Source organism: Pagrus pagrus, assembly GCF_965226575.1.
Source record: "Pagrus pagrus genome assembly, chromosome: 22".
Classification (NCBI taxonomy): domain Eukaryota; kingdom Metazoa; phylum Chordata; class Actinopteri; order Spariformes; family Sparidae; genus Pagrus; species Pagrus pagrus.
The window spans coordinates 10,116,831-10,141,755 of record NC_140204.1 but is presented as its reverse complement, the minus strand read 5'-3'; the positions used below and the strand labels follow the sequence as shown (position 1 = coordinate 10,141,755).

Below are 24,925 nucleotides of genomic sequence, written 5' to 3'. Positions count from 1 at the left end.
ACTGGTTTCTATCAAACTCACATCGGTTATTCTGACAATACTGCAGGTTATAAACAAAAGTAGGATGAGAACAATCAAGAATACTAAGGAACAAATTTAAGTTTATGATCATACTTGATGTCAAATAAGTACAATTAAATGTCAAGGTAACTCCAACTGGTGTGTTTTAAGGTGCAATATGTAAGAAAATTAGTTCAAAACATCATAATATCAGAATAACAATCAATCAAGATGTTGATGTTTTGCATTGCAGAGATATCTATTGAAGTTAGCATTGAAATTCATTGGAGTTGGAGCTCTCAGTCCAGACCTCTAGCTGCACAGCTAACTGAGCTAACTAGCTAGCAGCTACAATTAGCTGTTTTGTCTGGTGATATTCTGTGCCTTTATTTATTTGGAGTATGAATTTGCCAAGTGGCCAATTCTTACATATTGAACCTTTAACTATATTCTAAATGTTGAGTGTGCTGTCTTCACTTTGTAGTCCAGAACAGTACATTCAGGTGTGTTTACAGGTGTTGGTAGGCTGTCATTGCATACATGAAAAAAAGTCGTATAGAGCCTTTTTGTGGCATGTAATCTGATAAATTGCCTCCAGTGATGACACTGTGGCTAAGTTGCATTGTGGGCAATGTAGGCTTGTCTAGGATTGTACTCCTATGACACTGTCGGACTCATTGCGGACAGTTTAAAAACAAATGATCATAATACAGCAGAACCAGAGATATTCCACACGTTCTTCCTCCTTTTCAAAACCTGGTGCCTACATTACCCACAATGCAACTAAGCCACTGAGTGACATCACTGGAGGCAATTTATCAGATTGCATGCATAAATCCATCATTACAGCCACATTGTAGCTTATGTGCAGCGGTGCAGCGAGCTCTTTAAATGCTGCCGCTCGCCGCGTGCTGTCATGCCCTCTTCTGTGATTGGCTGAGAGCGGAGGGAGGGGGCGTGGCTGGTTGCGTCATGCTAAAGAGAGGGATGAGAGCTTAAGGAGAGAGAGAGAGAGAGCGAGAGAGAGAGAGAGGGAGAGAGAGAGAGAGATTAACAGGGAGTAGGAGGCAGGCGCAGTAGCAGACTCGTATATCCGCCAGACGGAGAAGGACGGTGCCAGCTGCTAGCTAAGTTAGCTACAGTAGAGACAGTTAGCAACTAGCTTCGCCTTGACTACATATGAGCGACTGAGCGAGTGTGCTTGTGTCTGCGTGTGTGTGTGTGTGGTGTGTGTGTGTGTGTCGACGCTTTTACGCGCCCGCTCGGCCGTCCCGAAGTCACTCCGTCTGTGTACCTGTGTGCGTGAGCGTGAGCGAGTGTGTGTGTGTGTGTGTATATATAAACCCCCCTCATACCCACATCTTCCTCTTCCTCTTCGGAGGTTAGCAAAGCAAAGAAGAGAAGGCACACACACACATAAACACACTGTGACAGTCGGCTGTTTACACTCGGTGTCCGGTTACCTGACAGCGACACAGCACCAGCACGTGAGTACTGATGGGTAACCTATGTGTGTGTACGAGTATGAATGAGTCGCGCGCGCGTGCGTGTATGTGTGGCTGTCAGTGGCATTGAGTGTGTTTGACCTAAACCTCTTCACTTGTCTTCACGAGTGGCTACATGTGGGAGCTTGCTTGCTTGCATGTCAACGTGGTAACAGATGTCCCGAGCGTGGTGGTGCAGCAGCTGTGCAAAACTACATGTGCAACTTGCGTGACCACCCGCACCGACATGTGCACGTTGGAAAACTGCTTTACAATGTCACACTCAGAAAGTTGAGTCATGCTAACTCTGTCTGCAGCTGACATGTGCACATGGAAACTTGAACTTGTCCTAGCAGAAGTTAGCAAAGTGCTCTGAGGGTGTTACAAGAGTCTCGCAAAATGTGCTGTTTTTTCAATGGAGTTTCGTATTAGCATGAGTTAGCCCCCTGGCAAATCTTTGTCACAAGTAACCCATTGTTACTTTCTCACCTGCAGAATGGCTGGTGGGTTTATATACTATGGTGGGGCTCCTTTACCGGAAGGAGGGATTTATGGGATTCCTGGTATTTTAAAGAGTCGGAGGCATCGCAGTATGGACTGTATTTCCATGTGTGCCTGTCTTAGACAGGAATAAATGTTTACATGTTGAAACTTGTAGATTGCATAACATGCTTGTTTACTTGTAAGCTGCACAAGAAAGGAGCCTGTAGCCGTCTGCGTGTGTTAAATGACCTGATTTCTGGCACTGATTCTCCGTGTTGCAGGAAATTGCTCTCTGCTCTTTCACCTTTGAACCCGTGCATGTGTGTCTGGTGTGTCAGAATCGTTGTTTGCTAGTACAGTTTGTTCATCCTCAGAGCAACCTTTACTCCGCTTTAAACAGTGGTGCACGCAGGACAGCTGTCCCATCCCAGAGCTCGGGGAGGACCTCGTGGAGCCGTATAGTTGTCTTCAAAACTCAAGGAAATCCTCCAAAGGTGACATGATCTGATTTATGCAGGAAGGAAAAGCCTTTTTTGTCTTAGCCCTCTTAAAGTGACTGTAGTGGCCTTGTATGTTTGATGGACACGTGCCATTCACTCATCCACCTTGATGCTATTTACTGGTTGCAATAACGTCAAGGTAAAAGTTCAAGGAAAATGGGATGCATTATAGCTTCAGGGGTTTCAGTGCTCCCCTTGTCTTGAACATACTGGACTAGCTGAGCCGTTGTGATTGACACAAGGCACAAAATAAAAAGTAAACATGCTGCGTTATCATCATTCATTTGAGTTATCATACACCCCACAGTCATTTAGACATGGAACGTTATCAGTTGACGGTACACCTGGTGTTACTATAATTTGTAACTGTGCTGCACTGTACTGACGCTGTATCTGCTGGGATGCACAGAGCCTGAGGATGGTCAGAGGTTATTACATTTCCATAAGCAAAGGCTTGAATAATGTGATTTTTTTTTTATTTAGTTTTTTGGTGAGCAAGCTTTTTAAATCTTATTTCCTGAAAGTTTCAAAGTCAGCCTGTGTGCTTTTTAGGTTAAATCAAATCAAGAGTCCTTGTTGTTGCAGAGAGAACATTTAGAAGTGTTTTGCATCAGAAGTGGAACAGCGTGTCTCTCTAAACATGCCACAGGAGGTGTCAGCACTTAAAAAACGGTCTGTGCTTCTAGTTAGACATTTGCGCTGCTTTTTAACATTTCACTTTTTTCAGTATGGCTTGCTTCACTACACTCCCTCGACATTTTCACTTGTTCTTCAGGGGCTGTTAGCTCATTAGGGTCCTGACCTGTTTTGGGGTTCCCATGGAAATAAGAGTGAGAAAAAAGCTTATTTATGCTTCCTGGGAAACATGGGAGTGTCTCCTTTTCATACTAGCAGGGCTGCGATGAGTCGTGTAGGAGTTGGAGTGGAATCTGTCAGACCAGGAGGAAGCTAGTAGTAAACAAAGACCAAGTACTAGTGGTGAGAATAAACTAACAATGTCCAGGGCACTCAATTACCTTCTGAAGGGGATGAAATGAAGATTGTTTTTGCACCTGTTGCTGAAGTATTTGGTAGTGTTTTGGTGAAGTACAGCCAGTTTATCTTGAGTAGGTTCATCTTGCTGAACTTGTAGGCATTTAAAAACAACTTCTGACAAAACGTTCAGTGAAATGCTCAATTTAAAGCTTTCAAGCTATTAAACACCGCAGCTCCATTATTCACTTGACCCTCTCCATGTTATGTCCATCCTCTTGTCCAATTTGAACAAGAAAAGCATTAGCCTAAAGGGTTGGTTCAGATTTTTTGAAGTGGGTTTGTATGAGGTATTATCCATAGTCAGTGTGTTACCTGCAGTAGACAATGGTCGGCACGCTCCCAGTTTGGAGGAGCAGCTGGAGGACCAGCACTAAAGCTAAGTGCAAACAGTACTTCTGTGGTCTGGGCAGCAGCAAAAAGTATCTAAGCTACCTTAAATCAGGCTAATGAAAAATAAAATCAATGTCACTTAATGTGTACACTATAATTGAAACATTTTCACTGCTTTAACTTGCTGTCGGATCGAGGCAGAGCAGTAACTCCTGTGTTCTGCGAGGTAAAATTGCTGTATTTGTCAAAGGAGTCTGGTGGATTTGAAGATAGCCAAATGGCTTGTCTATCAGCAAGGTAAAGCTGATAAACTGATTGGTTCACTGGACCTCAAAGGACTCGCTGATACGATATGGTTTTGGTTGATGATAGCCTGATCCAGCAGGTGTTCAGCAGAATCACGAAACCCTGCATGAATGTTCAGCGTCAGCAGTGTCCGGAAGCCGCTTCTTCCCTCGAGGTTTAGTGAGGTCAAAGGGTCGCACCATGGTCTTTGCAGCCCCTCGCCCACATTAGCCCACCCGAATGTTCAAGTGTTTGATAACCAGCTAACTATGCAAGACCCCTCTTGGTAATCCCTGTTATAAAGACGGCAAATGTTTTTACAATGTCTTAGGCAAGTAGATGAATACAAATTTGATTTTAAAAAAGGGCTTTTGAAATATCTTGTAGTAAAACTCTGGTCAAGATTTTGTTTTGACTTTTCTTAAGAGGAGAATCTATAAATCACAAGTTCAAATTGGAAAAAAATGGCTTTGATGGCCTTGTGATAGACCGTCTAAATAAGTTTCTGGCCTCTCTTTTAAACTATCAGCTCCAGTCAAAATGTAAAAATGTTCTAGGACGGCAGCATGCACTTGCTATTTAAGAAGAAATCTGGTGTTTATCCAATATATTCCATCCTAGGGGAGCAGCCAGTAGCAGCAGGAGGCTGGAGCATATTGTTGACGCAGCTGGTTGTGGCTGAGTGACGGTGAAAGTTGAGAGCTAATTGTAGCAGTTTACAATCTGTCAATGTACCACAAATGATACTTTATGTACTAATACAAATAGTGTTATGTTTGTTGCTGTTGCTGTGGTCAAACATTAAAGGTCTTTTGATAGGAAGGAGACTTCATACAGTTTTAATGTCTTGCTCAAGGGTCCTTTTCCAGATGCTGTTTAAGATCAGATGATTTCTTGTTTATGTTAAGCTGCTTGTGAATTCAAACCCCCCGATCTACCTTTCCACAAGTTCAATATTCTAACTGTAGTGCTCATGCAACATTAATAGAGAGTTTTGGGCTATCAATAATAATTAATGATTATCAGGGATAATTCTTAATTATGATTACTAATAAGATCCAATTTACATCAGATCACCTCGGGGCACCACCCTTGAAGAAGGGAAAAGAGGCCAATTCACCAAATCAGTCTCAGAAAAGATACTAAACTGTTTGTAACTCTGATTAATAATTAACTTAATTACTATAAACAGCTGTAATGGTCGAAGGATTTTGGAGTCCTTGACTGAGTAGAGGTTGGCGACAGCCACTCTTGTACAACATTAAATAGACAGCATGAAGGTTCAAAAAGTATTTTATTTAACACAAAGATGAAAACACACTTACTAACCTGTAACATGTACAGGTAACCTGACCTGAGAACACAATAACACCAAAACAGTGAACAAACACATGGATTGAACACATGTGCATTACATCAACCAGTGTTAAAAGTCCTGTGCTTAGCCGTGGTATGCTATCTAAGCCCAGTTCAACGTTACCAGTCTTTGAAGAAAAGGTGCTGGTGGTTTCTTGGCTGATGAGCCACGCAGGAGAAGGTTGTAATCCCAGTGTTAAACAATGCTGCTCTTGATGTGCAAGATCTGACAAAAGACAGCAGGTGGAGGAAACTGGTCGCTCCTTTCCCTTGCAAGGATAGCAGCTCGGTGCTAACTTGCTTGGTGTTCCTCAGATTGTGTAGTTAGCTGGCAAGCTTTGCTTACTAGCAGGACCTTGTGTCGCTGCAGTGAGGAGAAGTTCTTTGGGCCTGCTGGAAATGTAGCTTGCAGCTCTCAGCAGCTGTCAGGCCCAGAAGAATCCTGGAGAAGAGAACTTGAGGGCAGGCAGCCCAGGGGGGTCTGTCATCCTGACCAATAGTAGCTCAAAGCTGAATTTGCGCCTAGGTGTGAAGACTGGGGAATTCTGGGAAACTGAGTTCAGTTCAGAGTCCATTTTGAAATCCACAATGAACGACTTCATCTGTGGGTCTCAACATAACCTTCCTGTCACTACTGCCCACTTTTTAGTCCAGTCACAAGCATCTGTTTTTGTTTACACACAGTCGGCCTTGGTAACCTTGTTCCTGCTGTCGAAGCATGCGCTGCTGTTGATAATTGGGACCTTTTATAAAACGTCATCGTTAACTATTGCTTGCCACTCTGACTCAGCTATTCTCACAGGTTATTAACTCAGCCTATGAGGTCTTGGCGGCTCTTACCTCTACCTCTGTCATTATCAGTCAAATTTCCTTTTTGGTTTGTTTACATTTGGATTAAGGAGTAAATCTTTAATGGAATTATTATGAAGGATATTATATCGACTTGTGTTTGAGAAGCCCTGACCCATTTGTACACACAGAGCCATCCATTCTACCTATCAGGTCAGGGCCAGGTGGGAAAGAGGAGGAGACTGCTCAGGTGGAAGGAGGAAGGGAGTGTGGATGAATGCACACTCTTTTTCCATTCTTTGTTGTTCACTCAAAGTCTGCAAAGAGACTTTGTGTTATTCCCAGTTTTTGTACATCAAACAATTAAGCAACCAGTTTACCCTGACAGACTGTGTGTGCGTGTGAGAGGGAGAGTCAATTTGAGTGCATGTACGGTAATCTTTTGTGTAAACATGTTGAGGCTAGTGTTCTGTCATGTTAAATGACGAGAACAGTGTTTGTAGGCTGTGAAACTGTCAGCTGTTTTTAGGTGTATCTTCATTGTAGCCTGCTTTAGATTTTTCAGTACAATAGGACAGCCTGTTCCTCTAGAGCCGGCAAATATTCAAGTTTTGGGGCCAAAATTGATATAAAGAAGTAAAAATATTTGATATATTGGCACATACACACACTTCTTTTTCTTTTGCAGTGATTCCTCAAATGAAAAAAAACATTAGTGACAAAGATATGTAATTGAGGCCGGATGTTTTAGAGTTTAATAGTAAACTTTATTATCCAAAATGACATTAGTGCACTGACACAATTAGCTTAAATGGATGAATTTAAGAGAAAAGAGAATTAAGAGAATTAGAAAGAAGCATCAAGCATCTTCTTTTCCATTATGTTCTGTAAATTAAAAAAAAAAAAAAGATGTTTTGGTATCAGACATATCTTTGATATATATTGACCGATATAATGATAGGGCTCTGGTTTCCTCACCTCTTGGTGTATTAATAAAGAACATCATGCTTTGTCCTGAAGGTTGAAACTCCTACAGAAGAACACAGAATTGAATCAACAAATTCAATTTAGGATCCAAGTTTTCTGAAAGTACAAAATAAGTCAGGCTGAGCTATTGGAAAATGTGTTTTAAGTCAAATTAAGAATAATTCCATTTAATGTAATGATACATCTATGGGCACTCTCAATATCTTATTGTGGCGTGTGTGTGTGTGTGTGTGTGTGTGTGTGTGTGTGTGTGTGTGTCACACACATGAATTTAAGAGAAAAGAGAATTAAGAGAATTAGAAAGAAGCATCAAGCATCTTCTTTTCCATTATGTTCTGTAAATTAAAAAAAAAATAAAGATGTTTTGGTATCAGACATATCTTTGATATATATTGATTGATATATATAGTGTGTGTGTGTGTGTGTGTGTGTACACACACACACACACACACACACACACACACACACAGATAGTCTTTTAAGATAATATCACTCCATCAGCCAATTAGGGCAAAGTTAATGCTAGTTTGTGTGTCACAACATCACAGGCTGTGTGCGTCAAAACAGAACAGAGCAGAACTTTGATCCCTAAGAGTTTAATGCGTGAACCAGAAAACTCACTGCCACACACACACACTGGCTATCTCAGTAGACTTCAACCTTTAACTTTAGATAGAGAGGACTGTGATGCATGTTTGGCATGATTTAGCCGTCAGACAGATGGCTGACAACGGCTATGGTTATTCAGAAACTTTGCTGTGAAGACATTTGTGCTTATGCTTCTGTGTGTGTGTGTGTGTGTGTGTGTGTGTGTGGGTGATTTAGAGACAGGACAACAGGGTGAAAGAGAGAGACGGGGTCATTGAGTCCATTTGGCGTGAAAAAGATCTACATTCCATTTTGGCTTTCCAACTGTAATTAAATTCAGTGTTCGTTTTGAAAGTGACGTTAGCATTTAGGACTGAGGTGGGGAAGAGGTTGTACTGTGAAGTCTTATCGAACTGTGTCAGCCAACTATTTCAGAAATAACAACATACACCTTGGAGACATTTGTCTAAACCTGGAAGTGGAGCACACGGGATGTTATCAAACGGTGATGTTGGCTAGGAAGTTGTTGTATGTTAACTTTAGCTAACGGCAATCAGATATGTTGTTTTGAAATATGTGAAATATTACCCAATGGTTTGTTTTTTCACTTGTGAAGCTTTAAAATGACAAAAATTCGTCTGACTCGCTATGTTTATAGGACTTGAATCTTGAACATGGCAGCAAAACATTATCCCATAATTCAAGGTCTGCACCTTGAGTGTGACATTGAGGAAAATGGCCGCCATGTGAATATGGTCTATTAAATGAACCTCAATTGCCTAAACATAATGTCTCATGCTTAATTTTGTCCATCTGACTCGACACTACAAATCTTTTGACACTTTCCCTCTGCATTATCTCAACTGAACTGTGATTTTTCTGTATTACAGAATAAACAAAGGCTCATGCCTACAAGTTTGCAACTGGCCTGGGCCTCTAGATTTAATCTTGTGGAACTAAATGTCATCCCTGACTAACCTCAGCCAGATTTCTGCCCACTGGTTTGAATTATATTGTATCTGTTGCCTGGGTGCTCTCGGTGATCGCAGCAACATTATTCTTACATAGCTTGTAGTGTCATGTAAAACTGAAATCAATGGGCTGGTTGGAAGTGGGATGGATACATTTTAATGCAAGACAAGACGACAACCCACCTATCTAATTTATTAGTTTTGGACTCCGTTAAAGGCAAAGGTCACATTCCTGTTCCACAGTAAGGACATCCTGAAAGGTCTGTTAAAAGGACCAAGGGAAACTTTGCCAAAGGGTGCTAGCTTTCAACATCTCTGACATGTTATTTGAGAAATATTTATGCTTAGGATAGTTGTTCATTATTCCATTTTTGTTTCCATGTAGTCTATAAAAAACTGATCAGTAAAATTGATGCTTTTCAAAAGTTACAGTAAAAACCAGTATATGCAGTAAGCATTCCTGATTATACCAAAATGAACAGGACTCTGCATGAGTAATGGCTGTGTAATAGCTGAGATATCTGTTCACTGACAAGCTCCTAAATATCTGGTGTCATTCTTTCTCTTGTGTAACCAGTGCAGTTATGCATTGTAACACTGGGATCACATGAGCATTCTGACTTGGTTTACAGACTACTGGAAAAACTGATCCCAGTGTAAGCCTTGTAATCCATCTGAAAGAGATTTGTTAAATTATGTGTTAGGGGGGGAAAAAACAAGAAAAGTCATGTGACTTTTGTATCAGTGCCGGTTAAATAATCAGGTGTTCCTCTTATTTTGTCTACCCTGTGTGTGTGTGTTGGTGTGTGTTGGTGTGTGTAAGTGTAGTGATGGTCCCAGATTCAAACAGGGAAATACTGAAAAATATCAGTTCATAACTGACTTGGCCTGTTTGTCAACTTTTCAGCAGCTCAGAGCTGGAAACAGAAATCAGTCCTGTCAAATAACCTGTCATGATTAATAGATATCTATTGATCGAGTTGCATCTGCTTAGCACTCGGTGAGAATGCCGCTGTAGTCTGGGTTGCATGCAGTTTTGATAGCAGTAGATAAAGTATATCGGTGGCAGCAGTTACTATCACGTCCATCTTTTACTCATGACTGTATGTTGTGCTATGACAGTGATGATCTGCATTCCTGCTTTATCAGTCAGAGCCACGTGGTTCAAAGTCACCAGTATTGTGTTTTTACTCAAGTAACGTTTGATTGTGTTTTGAAATGTGCAGTTGAGAGTATGGACTGACATAATCTTCTTTTTCTCAAGAGAGAACTGAACTGTGAGGGGAATTTGCCATGTTGTATTGTACGTTAAACTTTCCTGATGCTGCTTAGTTGACCATCCTGCAAATGATAGTACATTCATGTGCTCCTGTGATGGTCTGATATCCACAGCTATGTTGTTCTTCCGACTTCCACATTTTCAGTGTGAGATTTTCAGTCATAATGTGGAAACAACTTGGATACTAAGTAATTTTGTCCCTGAGTTGTTGCTGCGTCAGTACATTCTCTAAAACCACTAAAATATTGCATTACCTTTCATTTTACCAGGGTTAATTCTAATAAATTACTTTTCTAACTAATCTAGGTCACTCCCTGTGGACAGCAGCCAACAAACCAACACATGAATTAATAAAATGTTTCTTCAGCCAAACATTTACTTTGTCCGCCATGTTTCTGCGTATATTAGATCAGGAAGTCTGGGTTCCAAAATTCATGCGGACTTTCCGAGATGTTGTTCTGCGTTGAGAGGGCGTTGACATGAATCTTCCCAGTGGGGAACTAAGTTTTCTGATGAATCCTAAACCACTTCAATGAACTTCTCATTCTTTATGTTTTCGCTGTGTCTGTTGATTCTTTGGTTTGTTGGTTTGTGAGCAGGATTACACAAAAACTACTGAACAGATGTCCACGAAATTTGGATGGAGGATGGGTCTCGGCCCGGAATAGACCCCCTTAACTTTTGGTGTGGATGCTGATAAATAATCCATGAATTATTCTCACTTTCTTTAACATTGCGAGACATTTTTGTTAATTTACTCAGGGAATAATGCATGGATCAGGCTGAAAATCAGATCTCATCAGATATGTTTTTTGGTGTTCACCCGCTAAGTCAACATAGTAAGTTGTTTGTGAAGGTGTCTAGACGTTTTCAAAATAAACTCCTCGAGTGGTCTGTCAGCTGTCAGGGTTTTGGGAGTAGACTGCACCAAAAAACAAAACAAACAAAGGCCAACACAAAAACATCATTATTTTCTTTTTTCTTATTTTCCTGTCCTGATAAAGAAGAGTTATATCTCTCAGGCGTTCACTGGAGCCAGAGAAGGAGACAAACCACCTAATAGGACATCAAAACACCAAAATTACCCTCCGTGTACACAGTGTCCCACCATTTGACATTCTTTTCATACCAGAACTCATCCTTGAGTTTGCCTCATTGCATTTTGGCAGTGCGAGTCATGCTACCGGTGAACCACTTGCCTTTGCGCATTTTATTGTTTGCTCCATCCGTTGGTGCAGGGAGACGGGAACAAAGGAAGGAAGAGGGTAATGAGCTACATTACAAAAACGATTTGATATTAAGAAAAGAGCAACATCTTAGACTGGGAGAATGGCAGATTTTGGTGCATATTCAGTAATTATATCAGCTATTTAGAAAGATAAAAGAATAGGGCTGCTACTGACAATTACTTTCATTATTGATCAAAGGAACAGTTCACCCAAAAATAAAATTCAGTCATTATCTACTCATCCCCATGCCGATGGAAAGTCGGGTTTTTGTAGTCCTCAAAACATTTCTGGAGCTTCACATAAAGACGGCGTTGCAGCTTTCTCCTAAACAACTGAGCAGAAGGGGACTTCTTTAAGACATAAAAAAAGTACTTATAAAAAAATGTAATGGCTGCATTCATCTTGTTCCATATTAATTTCCAGGATTAATTGATTAATCCTCTTGCCTATAAATTGTCAAAAAAAGGGCTCATCACAATTACCCAGAGGCCAAAGTGACGTCTTTAAATAACTTCTTTCGTCCAACCAACAGTCCACAACCCAAAAACTCTCCACTTATATGAAAATGACAAAGAAAAGCAGCAAATCCTCACGTTTAAGAAGCTGGAAACAGCAAATGTTTGACACTAATTGATTAATCGGCTCATCGTTGCAGCTCCAGTGGAAAATCATTACTGTGCACTATTTCAGACCAGGAAGTTGCTTTCCACTGCAGTCCACGGAGTCTGGTAGATTTCCAGCTGTCGTTGCATCTTTTATTGTTACTTGTCATGTTTCTTCAGAATGTCACCTTAAAAAACTAAGGTTGTAATGGGACACCAGCCTATTGCAAGATCTGGAAAATATTGTCCTTGTTCTTGCTTTAAGGCCCTGTCTGTCTGCCTGGCAATCATATCCACATGACCTAAACAAATATACTTATAAGGTGAAGAGTTGTATTTTGGCTGTATTGGAGAGATGAGGTCGAGGCAGGACACGGATAATATTTGACCTGTTTTTGCCCGTCTGCCTGGTTCATTTGTTCTGCTCCTCTCTGGTATTCAGGCCTTGGGAAGCTGTATCTGTTTCACAGTGTGACGCTGTTGCTTTTGTGTAGGTACAGTATACTGTTTCACCCTGAGCTTCCACTGCGTAGTCTTCAGACAGTCTCAAGGCATTCATTGATCATTAAGGTCAAAAAAGCCTTAAATCATTGATTTTTGGTTTCTCTTCTTTACAGTTAATTCTTAACACGTGATCGTATGAAAGCACACCAGTGTAAAACATTAATAGATCGCTCCATTAACTAAAAATGGACCTTTGCCCTGTTTGCTTCAGCATACAGTGGTGGCGGTCAGGTCTTTCCAGCAGTCTGTCCACATTCCTTTCAACCAGTGGGAGACATTTTTGGGTTTATGTTACTAAATTGGTTTTTGTTTCATTTGTTTTTCGTGTAATCAGTTGTAATTAGAGATAAGATCACTTAATATTAAATGGGAACACTTGTCCACATCGTTACTCTGCCGCTCATCCCATGCATGATGAGATAGGCAGTCAACAAACTAACTTTACCTGTGTACTGTGTAGTTGGTACTGTAGACTTGAACTTGCCATCATGTATTGCGTAGACAACACTGCACTTCGTTATCTTTAAATCTATACAGGACATGTGGTAATTCACCCACGGGTGAAACTCTGCAGCCACAGGAAGTGATGAGACTTCACTTGGCTCAAAGAAATGGAGGTTTTTTTAGTAGTTTAGAATATTGCATCTGTATTGATGATAAACCAAACATAATGTTATATATAACAAACCAAATCATTTTTGTTTGCTTTAGTTTCATAATATACAAATCCTTGGCTTTCCAACCAGTTGCAGTTCATCAGCTCAGTCTCCATTGACTGCATCGCTGTTGTTTGACCACAGTGTGGCAGCAAAGGACTGTCGCTGAGGTGTAACCTTGTAGCAGACCAGAAGAAGAAACTCCCACCACTGCAGTCACACTGCAGGCTCACTATCATCAGCTCCCACAGTAAAGCTGCAGTTCCCCCATTGTCAATGAGACACTTAGCATCTCTGTGAAGAGGTGGTTGTTGACTACTTCGCACCCTCAAAGCATGTATTAGTATAGGCGTACGCCTTTGTGTACCTGTGCCGTTTACATGTGCTTGTAGGTAAGTTTGTCTGTGTGTGTTTGGGAGTAGGGTGCTTCAGTTTAGTAATTGTGTCTTTAGGGGATCATTGATTGTAAATGCAGCTATCAAACCATGGTGCCAGTGTTTGGTGTAGTGAATGGTTTCTTTGTTTGTCCTCAGGGAGACCAAAAAAAAAACATGGCTATCAGTGTTTTGCATTTGAAGGATAAATATCAGCAAGTTTGTGTCTTTCCTACAATTAAATCTATGAATGGGGCGAATAGCAGCAGTTTGTATGGTTCAATCATTGTTTGTGTGATGTATATCTAACATTTCTGTGGTGGGAAGAAGGTAATTTGTGCCTAAGGTCTTTAATTAGACACACCTGCAGCTGATTGGCAGCTAGGAAGAAGAGCAGCAGCTGATTGGCTGGCTGTCCTGCATTTCCCTTTTATGGAAATCCAGTACCTCTTTCTTGGAAGAAGTTTTTTAGTCAGCTCTTATTCCAGCTACAGTGTTGTGTACTCTAGACACAATTAACTGATTCAAAGAGTCCTCAAGCAATATTAATGTTTTTAATTAAAGACAAACTTTGTGGTATTTTCAAAATAGAAGTCATAATATCCCCTTTTAACGAGAAACAATCAAGCACCATCAGTTTTATGAAAATTTAGGTATGTTCATGTAAACTAATATTATGTTTTATGTACTATATATGATCATATTGATTTTTAGGGCTATAATTTTTACGTTACAAGAGATGCCACGTAAGATAACGTCTTCTCTCATCTAAAGTAAGTAATTCAGGGCCACACGTCTCAGATGATTCACACATAAGAAAGCTTTTCTTCTTCAGGATCATAAAAAATCTTTAGATTCTGGGTAAATATCTGGGTAATTACAACAGCATTTCAAAATGTTCTAAGAGAATACTAACATCTTAACAGGGCCCGCCGCTTTAGGAGATTTAATCTCTCTTAAAATGGCTCACACCCCTTGTTTAATCATTTTCAAAGCACTACCATCCTTTTATATTTTTCCTTAAAGCGTCTTTTTTCACAGGAGACACTGAACTTGGCAAATTGTTATTGTAAGAAAGTATGAGTTGTAGGTTTTGTGTCTCACTCTGTCGCCCCCTCCCTTCCTTTTCTTGTTAAGTTTTAAGTGTATAAACATTAAACATTTTCTCTTTTTCACCCAGGATGTTGAGCTACGCGGTGGTACGAGGCGGCCTCGGCCTGCTGGCCGTGAAGCGGGCGTGCGTCCTCTCTCGCCTCGCCCATACTTCCCCGCAGAACGAGTATCGACCAATCAAGAAAGTAATGGTGGCCAATAGAGGTGAGCCCCCATCCATCCAAGTCTCAACTGTATTAATTCACCACTGAAGGAGAAGAGCAATTCAGATAGGCCTGTTAAATTAAGTACAGTTTAATGCTGTTTCATTTATAATGTAAGAAAAAAGTTGTGACATTTCTAATCTTCCCCGGGCAAAAGAACAGACTCTCTTAATATTTAATGGCCAACATTTAGTTTGCCTTGTCACATGCTAATATTTAAGCACACATTGTATGTGGGTGGCTGTATAAGATAGCTTTGTTTGATTTAATCCAGAGGCTCTGAACTTGTTGGAAACAGGTGGAACTGCAACCATAGTCCTCAGTGTACTCTATTAATTATCTATAAGTTGTTTCTCACCTTGTAGAAACCACACCGCTGTACCAGCCTCTGCTTCCATGTCTAAAGTGTGGCTCACCAACATTTAGCAACACAACTGTTTTCACCGTTCACCCTTAATTTATGAAAGAAGACATTTTATTGACAATAAACATTTCAGATATTACAAACGCAGTAAACACTAAGCAATTCAAGCAACTTGTGTCCCCAGACTCCCTTTAAAAATCGCTCAATATTGTGAGTTATTGAGTTACGAGAAACTTCAAGACGCAAGCTGTTGACTTGTGATCAGGTTTCTCAGCACTGATGTTGATACCAAATGTGTTCAGCCTCCGAGGTTGAATGCAAGAACGTAAGGTTAAAAAAGCTCAAATAAAATCAGCATGGAGGTGTCTATTCCCTGGAGCCTAAATTAAATGTTTTTTTATTATTATGTTTTATATAAATGAATAATATATTTGTGTACAAATACAATTTGACCCACAGAGTCAAAATTATTTTTCCCTTTCTAAGCTGCTAGAAATCACCATAAGTGGAGCCTTCATTACTGTGATTGAGATGTGAATACAAATATAATTATAGAGAAGCCCAGAAACACTAAGTGATGGCCAGCGCAGTCATTGCACGCAGCATAACATCACAGGCGTGCCCCGGTAATACTTGTAATCACCGCACCCTGTGCTGTTAAAGCTAATGCTGTCCAGACAGACCCTCGGTGTGCAATTAGTGACTCTGATTTCCCATTATATACATTTAAAATGCTTGAATAGGTTCAGTGTTCCCATGATTTGATTGATTGGCACTTTTCCTATACGATTCCGACTCTACACACACCTCGTGGCAAAGGCCTCCAGCTGTGCGCGATAAGACTGCATTGAGCATAATGCATGCATACATTCATGTCTTCCCTCCCATAAAGGCTCTATTTAACTGCTTTAATCCATCAATTTGATTCAAATAGATTGTGGTCTCTGCCACACGTTCTCTCTCTCTCACACACACACACACACTGCAGAGCTTTCCGTCAATCTCTCTCCTTCGCATGGACGAGACACGATATCAACACCGCATTAGATCACATTCATCACACTGCAGTGCACCGGACTGTGCTTGACTTCAGTGTGTGTGTGTGTGTGTGACCGGACCATCGTATCATATCAGCCCTGATTCCACTTCACCAAGCACATCTCCTCTTTGCCATTGCTTCTCTATTCTCTCACTAATCTCCTCCTCTCCTCTCCTCTCCTCCTCTCCGCTCCTCTCCTCTCCTCTCCTCTCCTCTCCTCTCCTCTCCTCTCCGTCTTTTTCAGCACTTGTCAGATGTGATTTTCCTCTGAGCCACTTGCTCTCTTCCTTTTTGCCCTTTCACTCCCCTCTTTTCATTCCTTACTTAATTTCCCTCTCTTTTTTCCCCTCCACTGCTTTTCTTGTCTCCTTTCCACTTATTTGTCATTTTGTTAAACTTGCCAAACTGTGTTTCTTTCACTACCTCAGTTGCTCTGTCCTTTTGTCTTTTCTAAACTTTCTGTATTATCTGGCTTTTCATTCTCTGCAATTCTCACTGTAAATCCGCTATAATTCATCTGGCTGACTTCACCGTCTTGTCTTTACCTTTTCTGTCCTCTTTAAACTTGTCATCCTTTGTGATGTCTCTCCTGTTGTCCTTCCCCATGATTCACTTTCTCTCTTGCTCATTTTCTCTTCTTTCTAAACGTTGTGTTTTCTCTGTATTTTTGATTTTTTTCATTCTCTGCAATTCTCACTGTAAATCCGCTACATTTCATCTGGCTGGCTTCACTGTCTTGTCCTTACCTTTTCTGTCCTCTTTAATTTTGTCATCCTTTTTAATGTCTCCCCTGTTGTCCTTCCCCAGGCTTCAGTTTCTCTCTCGCTTGCTTTTCTCTCTCTTTTTACTTTGTAATGCTCTTCAAATGTTTGAACGCTGTCCTCGCCTTCAAGCAAGAACAACACATCTTGCTGGTTTTCAGCAGCTAACCTTTTTTTTTTCTCTCTCCCCCAAAATGCGTGTAGCTTGAAAAACAAGTATTTGGCTCTAGTGACAGCAAGATTAAAGGCAGGCAGTGTTTTGGTTGTCTAAAGCTGAGATTTTACACTCTGTGTTCTCAGACTTGAGCAAAAAACAGTAGACTTGTTGCCGTGTCTGTGGATATCTCTGCACATTGTGACAAAGTGCACCAGATGGATTCGTCTTGTTTTCACATCTCAAAAGTTTATTTTATTCTTACAGCAAAGGCACTTGTCAAAAAAAAAGTGCAAATGCTACACGATGTTTGCTAAAATGTGTGCTGATGAAAAACCTCAGAAAACATACAGTGTAATAAAGTATGGATGAAAAATAGCGACGCATTTAAATAATAAAGAGAATAAACATGAAGGAGATGAAGGAAACCGTGGCAGAGCAGAACAAAAGCATTTTTTGGCTGACGAGTTAACAACCTGTGTCGTCTTCTTTCCCTCCAGGTGAGATCGCCATCCGTGTGTTCAGAGCCTGCACCGAGCTGGGCATTCGAACCGTGGCCGTCTACTCCGAGCAGGACACTGGACAGATGCACAGGTACTGATCTCCGCTACATTAGAGCCGAATGGGTCCACTCAGGTTTAAATAAAGGCAGCGTAACCGATGGACATCTTGGTAAACTGCTGGGCTGCCGCTGCTGGGTATTGACCATGAAATGCTAACAGTTTATCAGAGCCAACAGCAATTAAAGTAAGCTTGGGAGCATTTTTGTCCTCTGCAGCGCTTTGGGCCGGTTCTTTGTTTGGCGAATGGTATTAAGCGGGGACATAAGTATAATGGTATTGACATAACAAACATTCAGGTAATCACACTGCTTAGTTTACATGCACAAACATCCTAATTTGCTTCACTTTAATGTTTCTGTTTTTCTAAATTGTCCTTCACAGACAAATAAATCTTGTTATATGATTGTGCTTACCACCTTATTTGTCCTATCATGAAGGCTGATTGCACGTCTAATCTGAGTATTTAAAGGGGCTTTATTTGTCTAATGAGAGTTTGGAAACACTGTCATGAAGCTGTAATGGTTGTCAGAGCCGGTGCACATCTGTGTACTTCGTATGCCTTTGCTGCCCCCCCCCGCCTCCATCCCATTGCACTGATATTAAATCCTTTGTCTTCACAGGCAGAAGGCAGACGAGGCTTACCTGATAGGAAAAGGCCTGCCACCTGTTGCAGCATACCTGGACATTCCTGACATCATCAAAGTAGCCAAGGTAAAGAGGATTTACCAGGAGATGTGATAAAGGATGGTATTAAGGGGTGAGGACTTTCAGTGACATGGAAGGTCTCTCAAAAAAAGACTAAAATACATTACAGAAGGAGTAAGATCCACTCCTTTTTGGAGCTCAACTCTTACTAGGGACTTACAATGTATTTGCTCCCAATTTTATGACAGTGCAGTACTAAATTGCTGTAGTACTGTTTAAATCTCATCTGTCGGAATCCAAAAATGGGTTTAAACTTTTCAAGGTCTTCATAATTATGTGCATTGAAATGCCACCAGTGGGTTGGCATGCAGTAAAAAGCGTGAGCCCTGGCTGCTCTCTGAACAACATACACACATTACTCATTTATAGAGAAGCTCGCCGTGTGTTGTTAAACATCGGCTCCAACTTCCACTTAGGCCCAGGCCACATGTCCTCAGCTATTTTTCAAAATGAGGTTGGATCTCCGTCCAGATGAATGATTCAGCACTGACTCCGAAATTATATCCATCCATACTAACACACCTGAAAATGCATATCACATGGCCGTTCACATACACTCATGCCGTTGTAAACAGGAAGCGGATTGTGTGCTCTGTGGTTGGCTGATTAGTTGCAGAAAATGCAATAAACGAGGCAGGGAAACACGACCGCTCCTCACAGGATCTTCCTGTATTATGCTATTTTGTCAGCAAAACATTATAAGCCACCGTTTTAGTCTCTCCTTTCCATCACTGTATTATCACTCTTTCTAAATATAATGTTAAACAATATAACGTCCATTCTGTCAACATCAGACTCAAATCCTCCAATATCATAAAGTCTCCATTTCTGCCCGTCCATATGTTAACACTGAAGGTGGAATCTCTGAATATCTTGACCCTGGAAGGCGTCAAAAAGTCAGGAAAAAATGTTCTTACAGAAATGCCTGTGTATGTGTTGACGGGGCTGAACAAATGGGGAAAGTCCTAGGCCTTGAAAGTTTTTAAAAATGGACATTAAAGGGGCTATTTGTAAGAATTCTGGTTGAAAAACATTCAAAAATTAACTATGATTATCAACAGAATTTGAATAAATAGTAGTTTTGACGTTCAGATGTCTACGTAGATATCTACTTAAGTTGGCACGCTAACCAGCTAGCCTTTTTATGTTTTTATTTAATTTTTAGCATCAGAAGATACAGCTTCACATTCTTTATAACTCGCTGTACACAGTAAGTGCTGTATGGACAGGAGAGCGGCTGATATATACGGTACATATATGCACCCATATGCAGACATTAGTGTACTTTATGTATAAACATATATTCACACGAAAAATAACAAAACAACAAAATCACATGTTAAACCAAAGTCCTTAACGAAAGTAATGAAGGGTCTCCACATACTTTTAAATACATGCTGTTTGGCCTTCAGTATATTCGTTATCTTTTCTAATGGGATGCCCGATAACATCTGTCTTATGCATTGAGTAGTGCTTGGTCTGTGAATGGATTTCCGTAGCAGTGCAATACGTTTTTTTGGCGTTAAGCAAGCTGAGATCTATAAATGTTTGTGCCTTTTTGCTAAAATTATATTTCTCTGGATATAAGCCCAACAGAAAAAAGCTTAGGGTCTTATCTCCTCCCAAAAGGTTTGAATGCTTCTGCATTGCCAAATACAGTGAAACAATGTTCCTGTAGTCTCATACATTTCGTGCATATGTCTGGTCTGTTTTTATTGTATCGATTTTAATCCACCGGTGTCACATATGTCCGCATAAACCAATTATACTCCATTAGTTTAAGACGTGTGTTTATTGTCTTTTTATGAGCATTACAACATGCTGTTTTCCAATCTCCATCCGAAATTTCAATTTGCAAGTTTTCTTTCCAGGCATTCAACTTGTGCCGTCTTGGATGGTATTGAGCCCAGAAGCCCATAGGGGACTTTATTAAATGATAATGTAAACTTGAAAATTAAAATTCCAACATATGATGTTTAAGAAGGTGTGGGAACCCTGCAGTACAATTTGCATGTTCATAAGTTTAACTAATGGAATAAGCCATCACGGTTCTCTTTTCTTTGAAGGCGGTTACTTTGTAATCGACTTAAATGGCATTAAAGGAAATTTTTCACAATGTGTTTCATGTTTTCTTTCTGTCTGGGAGACAAATGAAAAGATTATTAACATCCTGTCTGTGCGTTAGCAATTAACTTAGCACAAAGGCTGGAATTAGTGGAAAATGGTTAGCCTGGTGGAAAAACTGAGCCTACCAACAACTCTAAAGACAACTAATCACCTTGTCCTTCCTCATTTATGTAAATGTACAGAAAGAAAAAAGAAACGGAGACAGCCTTAGTCACTACACCTGATCTTTTGTGTTTCTTTCTCTTAGCTGTTGAAACACCATTCTCCGGCATGTCAACTTACATTTGATCTTGAAGAAAAAACCCTGCTATCTTCCTAAAGTTGGAAAGTCTTGTTCCTCTCATTGCATTCAATTCAGTGGCACACAATTAGGCTGACGAGTGCCTGACAAATCCCCTTTATCCCTTTCTGTTCACCCTTTATTCAGCTTTGTTGGATGGAAAAGAAACACCTTGTCGCCTTCCATCCCTTAAACACCTGCCCCCTTTTCCTCCCACGTTTCCTTCCACATTCCTTGCTTCCTCTTCCCTCGTTCTTTACTATCACTCTCCACCTGTCTCCCTCTCCTTCACTTCCCCCTGCCACTTATCTCTGCATTAGATCAGATCTGTTTACCCCCCCATCTATCCCTCCAGGATGCGCTGACAGTTGTTCATTATCATTTTTCTGATCAATCTCGCATGGTTTATAATTTTCTGCGTGGGCATGCGGTCAGCCGGCCAACTCATTTCTCAAAATCCGTCTGCCTATCTGGGAGCCCAGCCACCCCATGCCAGCAATGTAGTGTGTGTTCGTGCATGTGTGTGTGTGTCTCTCCCAGTGTATGTTTACCTCCTCCTCACACTGCGTATCACTCTGTTACTGTGTGACCAAAATAACCATCCGTCTCCGTCCCAACTCCTTCTGTGTGTCTTTAAAGCTGCGTTGCATGTAAAAATGTGTGTGTCGGCCCGCCACTGTGAAAGTACGAGCGTGTGATCTCGCTTTATGAATGTGTGCGAACCTGTGTGTGTGAATCATCATCCACCGTCCATGTCTTTTTGCATTCGTGTGTGTGTGCGCACTGGCTGCATTTCGTGTGTGTGTGGCTCCATGCCTCCCCTGGCCTAGTAACAGCTCCCTTAACAACGGGACAGCCCATAATTATAGTCCGCCTCATATCCAAGAGCAGATGGCACATACTGATCCAGAGATGGCTCTATCTGTCAAGCTCGGGAGCTACTTGTGTCTGTCTGCTTCCCTGTGTGTGTGTGTGTGTGTGCGCGCTCTCAATACTTCCCCCTGACCCTCAAATTATGCGTGGCTGTCTGCTCGCTCAGTCTCCCACTGGTGTCCATTGAGTAGATGATGATTAAGGCGATTGTAACTAAGAAAGAGTGAGAATAAAATCCGTCATTAACCCACAGTTTCATATGCAGGTTAGAGTGTGCGATGACTCTTCATTTCCCTCACAGATAGTCAGCCAAGTGTTAACTGGAGCCCAGCAGTGGCTCGCTATTTAACAGAACTCCTGTTGCTCAGCTGGGATGCGTTTCCTTTCTCTGGGCCTCACTGGCAAATATTACAGCACAAAACAAAAACGAAATGTGAAATACAAAGACAAGTTTAAAACGCCTAAGCCAACAGGTGCAATGCACAGAAATCTAATGAATACATATAACCTGTTTTCCCTCCCTGTCTCTTTTCTTAGGACAACAATGTGGATGCGATCCACCCAGGCTACGGTTTCCTGTCCGAGCGCTCGGACTTTGCCCAGGCCTGCGCGGACGCAGATGTCATGTTCATCGGGCCATCCCCGGAGACGGTGCGCAAGATGGGAGACAAGGTGGAGGCTCGCTCCATAGCCATCTCTGCAGGTATAGAAGCAATCGCATACATCTTGCATACAATCTTTTCATCATGTTTTTAAAAACGTATACATACATACAACATTTCTCCTAATTTTAATGTTTGCAATATTAATGAGGTAATAATAACCCTAACCCTCAGAAATATTTATCTTTTCCATAATTGAATAAACAAGCTGTTCTCAGAGGAAAAATAAGGTCCCCAGTACACCAAGTTAAACGGTATGAAATTGTGTTGTCCTCTAAGGTCAGCTTGTTTATTCAGTCATGAAAACAAAGAGTTTGTTTATTTTGTTTGTTTAGGCTTAAAAAAGTCAGTCAACAATAATAAAGAAAATGACAGCTGCACCCCGGGGGGAGTTTAATATGTGCAAAGGAAAAGGGATACACACTGTTGTGAGTAAAGTCTAGTGAGGGTGAGATGGGGGGGGAATGGTATGAACAAATGAGGGAGGAGTATTACAATTACGTTCCGCCTGTAATGTGTAAAACCGACAATTCCTTAAAAAACAAGGAAATGTGAATACCTTAAAAATATTTGCTGAACCTGCACTCATCAAAAAAGAAATAATAATAAACGCAAATGCCATTTTCACAGCAGACATTTTCATTTTAAACCCATCAACATTGACGATGGCTCTGTTCTTTTAAGTGACCCAGTAAGCCAGGTCAGTGAGTGAGCGTGCACGATACCAGAGCCCTGCAACGAGCTCACCCGAATGGACTGCTGCCGTCATTAATGACGTCTTTTCCTGCTCTGTGAAGTCAAAATGTCTGCCGGGAAAAGGATCTATTACTGTAACCGTCAGTTGTCTACCAGGAAGTGATTGTCGTTGTTCGCGCGACGTCATGCTGATTCGTTCTGCAGCAGAGGATGACTGTAATGCAGAAGATGAGATTCAAGGAAAGTCATGATATGAATACCTGTTGTCAAGCCTGAAGTATTATTGATAACGGTGTTTCTTAATGTTTTTGAATCAAATTTGCCACAAACCCTGGTTGCACGCTGTCGTGATGATGACTCACTCCCCCTCCTCCCTCCACCTTTCACCCGTGCTCTGCTAGCGTTGGTCTTTTTCTCTCCGAGCATTCATTTTGTCTTTACTTTCGGGGATGAACATTTTGGAACATATATTTTCCAGCCTTTAACTTCTTCCATTTGCTGCTGCAAGAAACTGTGAAAAACGGTGCTCTATTCATATGGATTTAACAGCATCCTTCTCCTGTTTTTGCGCCGTAAAGCGACTCCTTTCTGCTGTAAAACAAAATTCGACCTTGTGAGGCTCAAATGCAGTGTGAAGTTAATAGAGCCTGGCAGTCCTAAGTGATTTTTTTTTTCTGCCATAAAATAAAGCATTTGGAATCTTTCAAAGTGAAACGCTTCTCAGTTGTGTATCCATTTACTCATCTACCGACCCTCTGTCTTAGGTGTACCCGTGGTCCCAGGAACAGATGCCCCCATCGCCAGCCTGCACGAGGCGCAGGCGTTCGCCCAGACATACGGCTTCCCCATCATCTTCAAAGCGGCCTACGGAGGAGGTGGTCGCGGCATGAGGGTGGTCAGAGAGTACGAGGTGAGCCCCTGCGCTCTACGCTCCTGTGAAAGATGTCATTTAGCAGCTTGTTCCAACAACATGGAGAAAACAAAACCAACTTGACTGCCTCATGACAAATTTTTCATATTCATTAATTTTCTGTTTGTGTTGAATCACAGGTGAAATTACAACCTGGTCATTTATCTTTCTGGCCACCATTCACTCCGTGTGTTTTGGGGTGTGTGCATTCTGAAATTGCCTCTGTCACCCGGAGTGATTTCTCTGTGTTGAAGGCTTGAAAATAATAACAGCCTTTCAATATTACAGATGACCAGGGCCCACTTCTCAAACACTTCATACATATATGGAAATCTGTAGGCAGGTACAATATGTTCTTCAACGACTTGATGTGTGCTGAAAGTAGCCATGTACTGTGCATCCTTTGATGGATTTACATCTACCAATCTGTCACAACCATCGTCATCTTCCTCCTTTCAACCACCTTAAGGGTGCCATCACCCAGACAGCAATGCTGGGCTGTCACAGGGACGACTGTCACCACTTTAATGGAGAGAAGTGTAGGCAAAAACAGGACTTTTTGCACGGCTTACTAGCTAACAGCAGCTACAGTGCGCAGCAGTAAGCAGGTACAGGTGATATGCTGCACCCTATTTGTTAATGAATTCAACAGGTGGCCAATTCGTACATAAGGCACCTTTTTTAATGTGCTCATGTTTTGACTATTCGCCTATGTTTTCTTAAAATGCAGCACGTTTGCCCTCGTCGGCCGCTGTATTTTAGTCTTGGTTACAATATGTTTGGTTTCTACTAAACCTCTCATATTGGACTAATAATGTTATGACTGATTTGTCGGTGCCTGCTCGACCTTTCAGTTCTACATTGTAGCCTAGCTTTACTTCAAACACAAAGCACAAAAGATAAAGGCACAACTTTCATTCTTATCTGTACTCCAACTTGATAATGCAACAATAAACACACTGTACAAAGCACCCCGGGGGGACTAAAAGGTAGAAGGCTACCTTATACATAATGAACAACATT

General features: G+C 41.2%; 1 protein-coding gene across 3 annotated transcripts in view; it reads left to right on the top strand.

Moving 5' to 3' along the window:
• The first annotated feature begins 1,033 nt into the window (after positions 1–1,033).
• Positions 1,034–24,925, top strand: part of pcxb (pyruvate carboxylase b) — a 297,628-nt gene continuing 273,736 nt past the window's right edge. The window contains exons 1-6 of one of the 3 annotated variants that reach the window (XM_084343541.1): positions 1,034–1,487; positions 14,633–14,769; positions 17,587–17,680; positions 18,270–18,360; positions 22,172–22,337; positions 23,757–23,902. In XM_084343541.1, the coding sequence (XP_084199667.1) occupies positions 14,634–14,769; positions 17,587–17,680; positions 18,270–18,360; positions 22,172–22,337; positions 23,757–23,902 (633 nt within the window). In that variant the 5' untranslated portion in view covers positions 1,034–1,487; position 14,633. Of the gene's footprint in view, positions 1,488–2,440; positions 2,462–13,312; positions 13,471–14,632; positions 14,770–17,586; positions 17,681–18,269; positions 18,361–22,171; positions 22,338–23,756; positions 23,903–24,925 lie in introns of those variants that run through there. The other 2 variants (XM_084343543.1, XM_084343542.1) reach the window with 2 other exon arrangements.